Genomic DNA, 14,881 nt, shown 5'->3' with positions numbered 1-14,881 from the left:
AAACAGTATCTCAACTTTTATTGAAAGAATAGCTCATTGCAGCTTTGCAACACGGTTTAATGAGGATACTGTCAGTGAGAAGGGAAAAAAAAAAAAAGTGTATCTATGCATCTTCTGCAATGTTTTTTTTTTCCTCAGCAAATCTGCAAAACATCAGAGCAAATTGGTGACATTAGAAAGCGGCTCTTGAGCTTTGATTATGGGTTGATGACACCAAGCCTGACATTTATTGTTGATGTTTTGGCTGCATTTAAGAAACTTAATATATTCCCCTATCTAAAAAATGTTTCAAATCGTTTTTAAGTCAGCATCGTACATCAACTGACACATAATTATGAACCCATAAGGAAAGTCAGATTGCGGTGAGCCTTTTCCAGCTTTTCTGTTGAATTCCCCTTTTATGTTATGTCACTAAACGACAAAACTGCTGCAATATTTCAAATGTATTATTATTGTTTTGTCTCAATAATAGCCATCACATTGGAAATTGCTTGATTTGTCAGACTAATAGTTTAAAAAAACCCAAATATATTCAATTCACAGTCATGAAACAGATGTTAAACCACATCTTGATAAGCGACATCAACAATCAAACAGATTATTAAAGGTGCTGTGTATTTTTTTTTCCTCAAAGTTATGAAATTGATTAATCTACAAATGGTCTCAGCTTCACCACAGCATGTTTTCTCTCTCTCATTAGACACACACACACACACATACATGGACCCGGGTCGATACCTGTTCATGGAGAGGTCTATGTTCTCTATGTTAGGGCATTCCCAGAAGGTGTTGGGTGTAACGGTCTCGATGAGGTTGGCCTGTAGGTAGAGATACTGCAGCTTGCCCAGACCGCGCAGCATTCCCTCCGTAAGGTTCCTCAACTTGTTAAAACCCATCTGGAGAACCTGGAGAGGCAAACACAAGTGGGATTATTCTAATCTCTGAAGAGTCGGCCAGCGCCAAGCATCACACACACTACAAGCTGGAAACATGCAGAACAAACAGACGACGGTTCGGTACAATTCATGTTTCACATGGTGATCTAAGCCGCTGTGCTGTGCTCAATTTACTGAGATCTTTTTTGTTCACATTTTACCTCCTGGCACATCTCCAGCAGCTTGGGTTAGTGTATGTCTAAGTACGCCAGCTCATTACGGCTGCGTTCAGCTCAGTTTTGGTGAAAACACTTTTGCCTGAATGCTTCTGGAAGCCATAATGAGCGAGCGCTTTCTTTCTTGTTTTTTCTGTGTGTCCATCTGTGTGTATAATTCTGGAATAATTTAGATCCTTTACCCAAGTAAAAGTAGCAGAAGTAGCACAGTGTGGAAATACTCCCCTTGATAAGTCCTTCATTCATAATTAGCATGAATTATTATGAAGTGTTGAGTAAGTGATAGTATCGCCATTATGAAGAACTTAAGAATGTTCAGTACCAATAACAAAATTGTACCTTTTTTTTTTTTTTCCAATTTACCAAAAGAAAGTTATGCATTAATGTGAAATCTGCATTTTAATATTGCTGCTGGTTAAACTACCGTACATACCGTCTGGTGGTTACATTTGTAAGAATGGATCACATTATTATGCTGATCAAATCTTTAATGTCTTAAACATTAAGTAAACTATAACATTATCCAACATAACTCTCAAATAGATGTAAATGTGGAAATGATTTCCCCTTGAATTTAGGTCAAGTAGTGACATATGGCAGCTTGGTCAGTGGTCCTACGCTTCAAACTATGAAGCTCCATGAACCTCTGTGGCGTCAGTTTTGCATGTGTACATTTATCCTCGTTACATGACCGTGGCTACATTACGGGTGACCGTGGCTAAGTGGAGAGCCGCCTTTCAATCAGAGGGTCGGCGGTTCGAACCCCCGGCTCCTGCTCCACTAGTCTCATGTCAATGTGTCCTTGAGCAAGACACTTAACCCCAAAATGTCTCCCGTAGCTGCGTCTACAGTGTGTAGATAGATACTGAATTGTAAGTCGCTTTGGATAAAAGCGTCTGCTAAATGACCGTAATGTAAACGTAATGTACATTTTCTAATTAACTTAATTAGGTTTAGGCAACAAAACTACTCGGTTGGGTTACGGAAAAGATCTTGGTTTGTGTTCAAACAAGTGTAGGTGTGTTCGTTGTGTAATTAAGTAGGTTATGCTACGTACTTGAAGTAAGTTGAGTATGTTACGTCATACACTACTTTAAAATAACTTTCAGTTTCACACGGGACATTAACAACGGCCTCCTGGGTGAAAGTCCCGCATGTTTTGACCTGTCTTTATACTACGTCCCCTAACTTTGTCCTTTACTGCCGCCACAACTACGGCCACATGGAGCGTCGTAGATTGAAGGGTTAGGGTTACTGACCAAGCTGCTGTGTTTGATGAAGTGCGAACGAGCCGAGTAGTAAAGTATCTTAACATACCGGTATCTTAACATCAACCAAAACCCAGTGCATGGTGAATGCACTTTCCTGTATTGTGTGCATGTGCATTAAGAAGAGCATCCATTAACCCGCGTCTAGAGCTGCTCACCTGCAGGTTGAATTGTGCTGAGAACGCTCCGTCTTCCACGTAGCTGATATCGTTCTTGGTGAGGTTCAGATAGGTGAGGTTGCCAAAGCGACTGAGTGAAGAATAATGGACCGACCGTATCTTGTTCTCATTCAGCCTCAGATCCACAATAGTGCTGTTGAGATAAGTGTGAAAGGATTTAGATTTTTTTGTTTTTGACAAAAGGCAAAAATAATATCGACAAAACTCTTTTATCCTAGGTTTCCTCACCTGTTAATGTGGGAGGGGATGGCCTCATAAGGCGGCTGGTTCATACTGCAGATAGCCAGCCACACAAAGCCTTTCTCGCCTTCGATAAGCCAGCAGTCAGCCGTTACCATCGGCAATCGCATTATTGACAGCAGGGCGAGCCAACAGAGGAAGGAGCTGGCTGTGGACAGGACCACTGACGAAGAACCTCCGGTCACGTTATGTCTCTGCCGTCCCTGTCTTGTCCTCTGGGCCATTTGGGATGTCGTCACAATATCCATTGGAGAAAGCCGGGCAGAGATGCTTGCCATCTAACATTCATTCATGCAGGCTAGCGCCATTTGAAAGGGAGCCTGTTTGTACAGTGATATCTCTGTGTGTCGATACTGCTAAAGAAGTCACAGCATGGTGAAATGTCCCTGTTTCTCCTTAGCTTGACCCGTAATTGTACATTGAGTTGTATAAAACTCGTGTTAGGAATTAGTGATCTATCAAAGTCGAAATGATAAATGCAGGAATGGGACGTATCACTTCGTTGGCAGTATGCGTGTCTAGGTAAACTGTACCAGTTGTTCAATTATGGGGTTGCATTTGATTTGTTATGTACAAATTGGCAAGAGGAAGTCGTCCTGGTGCCAGATTGGCTGGTGCTCATGTCTTCTGTGGCCATCTGCATCTCTGATTGGACAAGCACCTCTTTTCTTTCTTCCTCATTGCTCGCTGCTCTGCACTTGGTGTGAGAACTCGTCCCTGGAGGGGAAAAAGGGGGAGAGAGAGAGAGAACGAGAGAGAGAGAGAGAGAGAGAGAGAGATGGGAGGAGGGTGTTAGAAAAGACTCGCTAATGAAACACAGTGGTTTATACCAACAAACACAACCCTGTTACCAGCATGATGAGATAGGGGGTAGTTATTTCTTCTTATATAACCGCCTGGCACTCAAACACACACACACACACACACACACACACACACACACACACACACACACACACACATTTATGCATGCACACTCACTTCCTATGCTCAAAGGACCTTTCTTGACAAGTCCAATTAGCGCACATTGGTGCAGATACACAATAGGCACCTGCGAATCTTAAAAATACACACCGCTTGTTGATGCTGTGCGTGCGCACGCACATCTTTCTGCCACGCTATTAGCCTCGGGGCCTTGATGGACCTGGGCTAAGAATGGCCCTTACTCCGATACTGTATCTAATTAATTAATCTGCTCTAAATAAAACACTTCCTGGGAAAAAAAACAACAAAAAAAAAAAAAACAGCTGATGAAACAGGAGAGACGGAGGGAGGGGAAGAGAAAAAGGCTTGCACAAGGGCTGCGGAGTAGTCAAGGAGGAGGATGAAGAAGAGGGTGGTGAGAGAAGATGGCGAGATGGAGCGACGAGTGGGGTGGGGGGGGGGGGGGTAAGGCAGTAAGAAGATAAAGAGGCAGTGATTCTGTGAGAGAAAGAGTAGGCTGGGAAGAGAGAGGGGTGTAGAGTGGCTCTCTGTCTGGGGAATTTGCTAGAATAGTGGCTCCCTCTTCTCTTTGAGAGCCTTCTTTTTTTCCTTTCTCAGCTGTAAGAGCAACAAACAGGATGTGACATTACGGAGGGGGAAGACGACGGAGTGGGGAGGAGCAAAAGGTCCGGCCATCCTCTCAAGCATCGTTTGACTGCTGTTCCCTCCTTTATTGATTACAGATGAATGCCGAGGCAGAGAGGCGTCTCACCTCTAATCTGAGAAGGCGAGCAAAGCTCTTTTTGAGAATGGGACAAAGCCGCTCTGAACTTTTTGGTGTCCTTGTGGAGAACAAAAGTCCTGATGTCACATCCTGGCTGCCCACCGTTCAACTAGCTCCTGTGACTCCCTTTCATCTCTCATTAGAGCGTCTCTTTGATCTTTCTTTTAAAAAAAAAAAAAAAAAGAAAGAAAAAAGGCATTAACCACGCATATTTTAAGAAAATTATGATGTACTGTATGTCCTTACAACACGCTTCATTATCCATGGTGTTGACCAACGCTCTCTTCTATTATCTTTCCAGCTTCTTAGCTGTAATCTCTGCTGTCTGAACAAGAAGCCTCTACAGTCACGCTAGCGGCTCTGTGCTGATGCTTTGCATGTATAATGTTCACCATGTTCACTGTCTAATGTACGCAACATTAGACAGTTAGCATGCTGTTATTTACAGCTGAGGTTGATGAGAATGTATTTAGATTTGTAGATGTTTAGTTCTAAACCAAACTTTTTGACAAATTAAAATGCTGCCTGCCTCTCTGCGAGTCCTCTGCCTGTGCACTCTTTGCTCTTCACCGGAGTCTTCCTCAAGCTGCTAGCTTGACAGCTGTGAGTATTAACAACAAGCCGTGTTTCTCGCCAGCTTTAGAAACGTTCGGGGCGTTTTAAAATCTAACGTACTTTTGCTAGTCTCTTTAAAGATTACCAACCCAAGCTTTTAAAGGTTAAGGGATTGCCAAAGTTATCCAGTAGGTGTGGGTAGTTTGATACCTGAAGTAACAGAGTACTTAAGGTGCTAAAATCTAAATTCAGAGCTTATCTATGATTGAGCGAAGCCTCGAATGCGGCATTCAACATGGCAACACAACGGCTGAGCGGGCCACTAGCAGCAGCTAGCGCCACTAGCTTCTAGTGCCACTAGCAGCTAGCGGCCACTAGCAGCTAGCGGCCACTAGCAGCGCTAACAGTGCAAACAATGCAACGCAAACAACAAAGGTCCACTATATCTTTACAGAGCAAATAGTTGTTTGCTGCTTTATTACTGCTCTGAATTTAGAATTGAGCACCTTTAATTAAGGATACTTGTTTTAAGTATTGACGCGAACAGCAACCAGACTGATACCTATAACTAAACCCATCTCATGTTAGATCTCATTGTAGACACATGAACGCTCTTCTTCGTGCATGGATTCTTTGCGCCTCTGCTGCTGCTATACGCATCAGAAATATAACATTTTTATTGTTAACCAATAAAAAGCGTCCCGTGTGTCAACGTGCATGTGATCAGGTTATTAACAAAGAGCAGTAAAAAAGAAGTGCTTGTTGCTTTTGCAATTCATTTGGTGTTAATGAAGATGTATTCAGAAGCCTTTTAATGATAAACGCCCCTCATAAATCACGACACATGGCTCTCCTCTACACAGTAATACATTAGACACTTTTAATAATACAAGCTATTAGCATTGATGATTCTGGCCCTGCATTACTTTGCATCGCATCGAAAACCATATCTTGTGACATTGCCCTCCCCTGCTGTTGGTCCCTCCTTGTTTATTCTCATAGCTCGTCACTCAAGTGGTCTCAGTCTGTCAACCTGGTGACATTTAATCCGCATCAGTCTTGGGCTTGTGGGAGATGCTTTTAAAGGCAGCTAAAAACAACAATATCACACGTTTTTAAAAAGAATGTTCCCTCGCTGTCGAGACGAACGGAGTGAATCACGCAACATATTGCTGAGCATTTGTAACGTGTGTTGTTGCAAATGTAAACGAGAACACGAAACGGGTGTCCAGGTGGCCCTCTAGAGCAGAACCCGCAAGTTCTGACTTCATAGGCTCTGTACTGTATATAAAAACTCTGGCGTATGTGAGCGTTTGTGGGCGTTTACGCAACAGCGAAGGCTTTTCCACCCAGTCAGCGCAATCTATAATTGATGGTGAGACTTCCTCTCACGTAGCATGAGACAAACTACCCAGTTAGGCCACCAGAGAAAGGGTAGGAACCGCTGCCAGCTACTCACACAAACAAACAAACGCACATATGCACAGGAAACATCCATTCTGCTGACCACGGGTTAAGCTTGGGTAAACAAACGGTCGGAGAACGGGGAACATGGGGGTGTAGCGAGGATGCGGCGCGGCGTGGGAGGGGGGGACCAAACATTGTAGTTAACACGCAGAGCCGGCTGATTTCTGCCTGACCTCTTTTTTGTACACGAGGTAAAGTGATGTCGGCTGAAGGGCCAGAAGACGGAGCGGGAGTGCAGGAATAGATACAGTAGCAGTTACTGGTTTGCACTTGACCTCCTTTTGTAGTAAATACACTTGTTGTAGCTAACGTGACGCATGCAGAGGAACTGTTAAGAGTCTGTCGGCCTCTTTTACATTTTGCATCATTCATCGCCTTCCCCGCACACACACACACACACACACACACACACACACACACACACACACACACGACCCGCTGAGAACAACCGTGTGCAATATTCCAGCACTCAGCATCATGACCGTCTCGCTCTCCAGTCGTGTCACACTCAAAGATTTATAGCGTACAAACCGTCATATGGAGAGAGACCGAGGTGGACTCTCACCTTGCTTTACTGAAAGGTTGAAGGCTATGGCGTCGTGGTTTCGGGATAAACAGCGTAGATGTATATGATTTCTGTAAAACAATAAAAAAAATATGTAGGCAATGAGGAAAAAACCCAGAGAGCGTGAAGAACAGTGCTTGGTGACTTTGAGACACACAAAGAGAATGTGCGTCACCTTCCCCACACATTACTGAGGACAACAGAGCCTCTTTACAGGAGTGTGCTTAGTAACAACCTTGTTTTATTCAGCACTTCTACACACAGACACACAAACTCGCTATAAACAAGACTAAGATAAAAGTCCTGTGTCCTTTGAGCTAAAAACTTCATATCTTCACACACTTCATTGATCATAATCTCGGCGATCCAGCAGCTCGTCGGAGAGAAGCGAATGGCAGCGTGTGAGGACGTTTTGAAAATCGAACCGCCTCCTTAAAAGTTTGAAGCTTCTGCAACAGAAAAACATCTTATTGTATTTCCAGTGTTCGATGCTCCTCTCAGACCTCTCTGTGTCATAGAAGTATCCAACAACAACAGCAACAAAGAGCCACACTATGAGTCAGGGGGAGAGTTGAGGATAAGAAATACAATAAAGATGTTGTGTCCGGTAGAGGAAGGTTAAAGTTTCAATATTTTCCCTGCCGAGAGAGCGCTACATTTTCGGTCCTGTTTGTTTGATACAGGTGCTTAAAAGATTTCAGTGGCATCTGCTTGAAGGTTAGGCCATGGGCCAAAGAAAAGGCGTTTACATCTTGGTGCAGATCTTGGGAGTTTCTTTTAAACTCAACTGCTCTTACTAGAATGAATCAAATCTGGTACACATATTCAGTGTTTGCCAATGAGTTTACTTTGGTGCTGATTTGCTCCTTGAAGATGTTCTTGCATTAAAATAGCAAAATTAGAGGATTGCGCAGCTTTAGGTAAACCTAAAGCCTCATCTAGTCTTTTGAACTTGATTTTTGTACGGATTGAACTGTCTCTACACGAAGCAAAGGTCTTCTTACTGAAGCTTTAAAGTGGTCTTCTTATCGATCTCTCTGTAACATTGCTACGACGGTCAAAAGTTCAACAGGGCCATAAAACATGAGCAGCCAAAACAAGCCACTCAACAGTTTAGTCTGGTTGTTTCATCAAAATCATTTGGATTCAGTAATAATCCTTAATTGGACAGGAAAAAAAAAACGTGTCTGTGCTCAACTACAGTAATTACAGTACATCAAAGTTAAACCAGGATGTTTGTGATAGATGTATTTAACAAACTGTTTGGATCAGAAGTTAATTTGTATTCCTTGGATTTCTCATTCGCTAACCGGGGGGGGGGTTGTTTAAAGCCTGTGTGGTCGGATGTTTTCTTGCTGCTGTGTTACCAGATCTCCAAAAAAATGAATGTAGTGTAAACATTTTTATTATAAGCTTGTTGTGATGAACTAACCAGAATTATCCTTTTACTTCAATAGATTTTCATCCCCACATTAAGATGGATACCAGCTACATGCATCACATTATGGTCATTTTAGCAGACGCTTTTATCCAAAGCGACTTACAATTCAGTGTCTATCTACCGTAGACGCAGCTACGGGAGCAATTTTGGGGTTAAGTGTCTTGCTCAAGGACACATTGACATGAGACTAGTGGAGCAGGAGCCGGGGATCGAACCGCCGACCCCCTGCTCTCCACTTAGCCACGGTCATCCCAACACCCCACCGTCCGCTTCTTAATTCCTCCATGTGAATGATGAACAGCACTTAGGAGATGGGCCGTTCTCCTGGGCAGGTCGTGAGCGAGGCAGAAATATGAGCACCTTAATAACAGGCAGACATTAATACGGGCACATACATGGACGGAGAACCTGAGACACACAAACACACAGTTCACCGTCTCGGTGTGCAGCTGGGCGTCACGCAGTCTGCCAGTACTCCCATTATATGCTATTTCAAACCATTGGGGGAAAAGAGCAGCACCCAACAAAGCTACAGGAAGCCATCAACAGGAATAAGATGAGGAAGGTGAAGGAAAAGCAGCAAGACAAATGACCCATGATGCTCACAGTACTGTGCCTGTGTGTGTGTGTGTGTGTGTGTGTGTGTGTGGCTTTAGAGTAAATCCATAATGTATTTCAAGCAAAAGTTGTCTGAGAATACTCTAATGATGAAGAAAAACCTGCCCAGTACCAAAAGAGAAAGATGTGATTACACTTGTTAAAATGTGGCACCAGACTACTGTGTTATAAATAAAGTTATAATCCCAAACCCCATTGTTGATACTATTTAAAGTCTGCAATGCAATAGGCCATTTAAAGTATCAACGCTATGCTTTTGTTTTTATTGGTAGTGATGAATTCTGCCATTCGAACGCCGTAGTCAGACTAAACGATGAATGAATCTAATCCAGCTCAATTTCATCTGATTGATATCAGCCTCACTGTTTACGGCTCACTCTCTTCACACGGAGCTCTACCGAGCTGAGCTGTTGACGCACACACCCAACATTTCCTTCTGCTGGTGTCTCACTTTCAACTACCAAGAAAAGGAGTGCTGTTCACTGTGACGCATCCGCAGTAAGTGCTAGCCAAGATAAATACACAACAAGACATGCTCTTGTTATGTATTTCTTCAAATTTCTTCAATTCTTCAAATTTGTGTGCGATATACAGACTTAAAAGCACGATGGGTCTTTTAAATTATTATTGTTGTAAAGGGACGGCACTGGGTATAGAACGTTATTTCTAACTTAGGTTGGCATGTATGCGCTGTCGCATCTTAATGGCCGCAACAGCTGCAATAGTTCCAATGTCGGGGATAAGTCACAACTTAAATCTCACAGCTAGACCATAGGTGTGAAATCCTCCATAGCATAGCGTTTGGCATGAAAGGTGGGATCACTTTGAGGATGAGGAGCAGCGAATTGCACCGTTTTGTTATATTTTGTAAGCAGGATGATGATTTCATCACGTGTGAATTCTTTTCTTTTTTTTTTACCAAATACCTGAAACAGTACACAAGCCAACGTCAACACAGCATTACACTATGTTATAGCTGGTAGCTTGACTTTTGACAGGTTATGGGGTTAGATTCATTCAACTACAAAGGTATTCATTCGTTAGCATTAGTTAGCCAGCGTAGGCTATCATTATGTGTTAACGTTACAGTTTCATCCGCCCAGTCTGGTGTCCTGGTTTACTGTTATATGACCCAATGTTGTAGTTTATGATTTCACTGTTGTCATTTTTGCACTAACTGTAGATTGCAGTTGTATTGTTATCACCTGATCATAATGCTTTGTCCCATGGTAGTTATCTACTTTTTGTTGTTTGGTGAGTAACGTTAGCTATTTTTAGCTGTTAGCCTCTTTGCTATTGCCGGGCAAAGTTTTCAAAGACAATTGGGTCGAGAGACTTCACACACTATTATTAGATATTATATAACTATCATAGAGCACAGGAAGGGAAAACATCATTTTCTGCAACGTCATGGTGGCTAGTGTGGACTTTACTCCAGAGTAGCTAAGATACATCTTAAATCTCTGTGGTTCATCAAATAGCTTCAGTATCAAAATAGCTAGTTTCAACGTGTCATTTAGTGTGGACTTTGCTTACAGGCTGCAGGCGTCCTAAATCTCTAACAGTGTGGTTGTTAAAACAGGGGAACTGTCTTGTATTAAAGTCATGTGTTAAAAGCTATGATACGCTCCAGTTGTCAGGGCGCAACAGACATTGATAGCGCGTCTCCGGCCCTTAAATGTCAGTCAAACAACGCCATGAGGCCTGAGCTTAAGACACTGTTACAACAAATACTGTTCGTCCAAAAACGCTTTAATGCTCTTCTGAAAAACTGAAAATTACGGCTGTTTTATAGTTTATATTTCCTTAAAGAAAAAGTGCAGAAAATTCAACTTTAGTTTTATTTTTTCCTTGCTTCAACTGCAAAGTCCTTGATTTTACTTTGAAACTCTCTCCGGCTGCTCTGCAAGCCCTGTCATCTGCAGCTTCTCCTAATGCTGTATGTTGACATATAAGGCTATTTTAGGATTGCTCCCAAATAATTTAGATATTTATGTAACACAGAAATATGGACGTTAGTAGTGTACAGCGCTTCCCTTTGTTGCCTCAAGCTCTGACAGAGATGTGCTCGACAGCCTCTGTGATGCTTTGAGTTCAACGTGTAAATTTGTCTGCTTAAAAGCTTGAAACTAATTTCTCTGCCGAAGTTCAAAGCCTTCGTTTGAGCTGTTCGAGATGAATCCATGGGAGTTGTCTTTGCTCTGAATAAGTTGGGTTTTTTTGTGTGTTTTTTTTGTGGATGCGAGGTGTCTGTCTCTCAGTCTTTCTGTCCGTCTGTCCACAGAACCTTCTCCTCTCTGGTTTATTTATTTAAAACGTCATCTATACTTGTTGGTGAGGTCTCCCTTGCAGCTTTTGGATCTCAGGAGGTAAAATATAGATTTAATTAACCAACAAAAAAAAATAAAAAAGTTCCCTTTGCAGTCTTTTAAAACTATGAAGCTTATTGATTCCCCAGGACGCAAAGATGTCAAGCCGTGGACAAGCTTGTGAAGAATAAATCTTTTCCCTGCGTCTTGGGAATTCACATCAAACCACATTAAACAAACTGTTCTGGGCAGTACACAACTACTTGCCCCCCCCCCCTGGTGTATATGCACTCACACATGCAAACACAGACACACTTTACGGGGCATAAATGACACGTGTGATTTGTGCGATCGATGAAAGTGGATTAGGTCAGATCACAGAGCGAGAAGAAGTGAAGAGGAAAGAAAGAGTGGAGTGGGCGACGGGAGCGAACGACCAAAAAGCAGCTCGCTCCGAGGGAAGCACAACTACACCTCTGTCTGTCGTCCGCACGATTCAAAGACATCCATGAGAATGTAATTTGTTTTGACTCCCATCCTCACTCTTCCGTTTTACAACCCCACCCCCCCACCCCCCCTCCATCTATAAGAGTGATTGACTTTTACGGAAATAAGGCTGCAACATCACACATCCCTGGGGAATGAAAGCCTACGTCTTTTCTCCTCCGCCTCTGGGGTTTTTAAAGAAGGGGGGGAGAGGGTGGGGTGGGGTGGGGGTGTTGACGGGTGGTGGAGTTTTGGGGGTTGAGCTGACGTCCAGACTCGGCGTGATGGACATTTCTATAAGAGATATGGAAACACGGAGCGTGACGGACATTTCTATTATAGAAATATTTCACTGCCTGCTACGAGGCAGAGAGAGAGGGGGGGGGGGGATTCACTGCTGTGTTGTAGTCTATGGCAACTGGGACAAAATGGGGAAAATAACAATGCTTTTTATACAAGATCTTATTTTTTCTCATCACCGTATAACATCTTTGTCTCATCTGTCTCTGTCTTTTTTTTTTTCTTTTTTTTTTCTGAAGCAGAGTCTTCTCACTGTCTGTCTCCCTGTCTCCGTCTTCGCAGTGTGGGGGTTACGCCGGAATAATGGGCGCTGCTGATATGAATCTCCTCCATCGGCCCTGCGGTGCTCCACTCGTCACTCCCCTGCAGAGGGAAGTGAACATGTGAGATGCCATGGATGATCCTCTGTGGCGAGGCGATGTATGGTTACGTAATGCGTTTAGTATTCAGAGAGGAGAAAGGGGGGAGAAGAAGAGAACGGGGACAGAGAGAAGATGGGAGGCAGTGGTGGAAAGAGTCAGAGCTGCATGAAAGAGAGTCGAGAAAATGAGAGCAAGGGCTGGAGTGGAAATAGCTTAAAATACGGATTCCTTTCAAATGTTCTAGAATTTTTTTTTTTATCCTAACGCTGCTTTTTATGGTCTAATTCAGACCAAATCTTGAGTTTGTTAGAATGATTACATACATACGATACTTCACATCCATTTCAAAACACTCTCACCTCATGGTGCATTCTGTGGCTGTTGTGGAGAAAATGGACCTTGAGGTTTTGACAACTGTTTCCAAGGTTACGAACGAACTCCGAACCTCACCGATCCTACATACAGTTTTTCAGCATTTATTTTAAGTCGGTCAATAAATTGCTAGTGCACGTGAGCGTGCCCCTCTGGTTAGCTCATGGCCGCTCTGCACTGCGCTCACACGGCGGTTATAGCTGATAACATCGTCCCGAAGCGTATAGCGCCCACTAGGACTGGATGATATGATGAGATTATTGTTCAACATGATATCGATTGGCCACGACATTGGTCCTCGTCCGTTATGTTCTACCATCAGTCGCTCTCTCTTTCTCTTTTTCCATCGCTCCCTCTACTTCACCGCATTGGTTGAAGTGTATCGGAGGAAAAGTAGTAACCAAGACAGTCGCCCTCGCCGCCGCAACTTTGGTGTGTCTGGGCCTTGAGCGTGTTACACAATGATGTTTTAGATCCCAAAATTGTATTTGTTGGGACTTTTGAAATTTGTATTTTCACTTCCCAGATTATTTAATTGTTTGGCCTTGAAGAAAGAGAGAGAATCCCAAAAATTTGCATAATTTTGTGAAGTAGAACATTTTATAATGATTTAGAATAACACTCTTCCAACTTTGTGGCAGAAGTTAAGTCAAGGACCTTTCCTGTTTCAACATGACAAATCCCTCCAAAAAGACTTTCCACACCGACTCCTTTATTTACTCACTTAGTCATTTTGCATTCCAAAGTAAAAGCTTTTCTTCAATGAATCTTGTAAGTACAATGAATTGGCAAATGTCTTGATCTATTGCATCATTTAAATGTGTTTAATTCACTCATGTATGGTCGCTTTTTAAACAATGTGTCAATCTATCCATTGATTGTAACTGAACATTTCAAAAGTCCGTAAATACTTGTGTGGGACACTAACGACGGCGTAGGTGAGGTGAGGTAACGAGGTATCAAAGGGTAGGTGGTGTGAAGTGAACATCAGAAAATTACCACCATCACCTGTGACAAGGCACCTTTCCAAAAGCTGATACACATACACAGGCCTGCACACAAGAACAAACACGTACACAGGTGTGGTAACTGTGTGTGTGTGTGTGTGTGTGTGTGTGTGTGTAGTCTGTCTCTCTGAGTAGGCAGTAGGCCAAAGAGGGTTTTAACACGCTTAATGGGATTTCACACTCCGAAGTGCACACACGTACACACTCGCGGACACACACTAATGTTGAAGATAAACATGTCTGAAAGCTATGTGTGAACCCAGACAAATAAACACACGCACACCCACACGTGCACACTCTGATATAAAAGGATTTGTCAGGCTCCAACATTGTACACATGCAAAACTAATGGACTCCAATATCCACACGGCAACATCACTGTTGCTCACTCGTTTCCAAAAGACGAGGCTTTACACACCTGCCAGAATGAAAACACAGACACACAGGAAGCTGTGTCCTCTGTGCAAATATGCCATTATGTCTGTGCAGCATCAGTGCTGCACTAATGCTACAGTGGTCATGGTGACCTTTTAGTCTACGGGTGTTAAAGGAGCACTCCACTGCGTCAATCCATCGTTCGAGTATAAAATATATGTTGTTTGAAAGGCGGCTCTGAGATAGTTTGTAGGTTTCTGTTCTCTTTGCAGAGGATGACAGCTGCGGGTTTATCGGAATCCACAGCCGTTACTATAGATCCCAAATGGTCTTTGCAAAACAAAAATGTGTCAAAACTACTTCTGCACCATAATCCATTTCTCCACTGTTTGTTGAAAACACTCACACCTGGGTTGCAAGGTTGCATGGTAACCGATTTCGCAAATTCATCATTATGAACATGACAGCATGTGTCTTAAACGTTCATTGAAGCTTCCGCAATGAAGAGACCGTAACCT

At 42.9% G+C, this 14,881-nt stretch overlaps 1 protein-coding gene across 2 annotated transcripts in view; it reads right to left on the bottom strand.

Moving 5' to 3' along the window:
* LOC137892373 (protein ELFN1-like) overlaps positions 1-14,881 on the bottom strand; it is a 37,941-nt gene that overhangs the window by 8,013 nt on the left and 15,047 nt on the right. Inside the window, exons 2-5 of one of the 2 annotated variants that reach the window (XM_068737441.1) lie at positions 7,094-7,164; positions 2,787-3,515; positions 2,538-2,691; positions 739-905 (exon numbers count right to left, since the gene is read on the bottom strand). In XM_068737441.1, coding sequence (XP_068593542.1) covers positions 739-905; positions 2,538-2,691; positions 2,787-3,076 — 611 coding nt within the window. In that variant the 5' untranslated portion in view covers positions 3,077-3,515; positions 7,094-7,164. The remainder of the gene's footprint in view (positions 1-738; positions 906-2,537; positions 2,692-2,786; positions 3,516-7,093; positions 7,165-14,881) is intronic. The other variant, XM_068737440.1, reaches the window with a different exon arrangement.

The sequence above is a fragment of the Cebidichthys violaceus genome, unplaced genomic scaffold, assembly GCF_023349555.1.
Source record: "Cebidichthys violaceus isolate CVI_PGR_0920_01 unplaced genomic scaffold, fCebVio1.0.p SCAF_79, whole genome shotgun sequence".
NCBI lineage: Eukaryota > Metazoa > Chordata > Actinopteri > Perciformes > Stichaeidae > Cebidichthys > Cebidichthys violaceus.
Note: the sequence above shows the minus strand (reverse complement) of the source record. Positions and strands in the feature narration are given on the sequence as shown.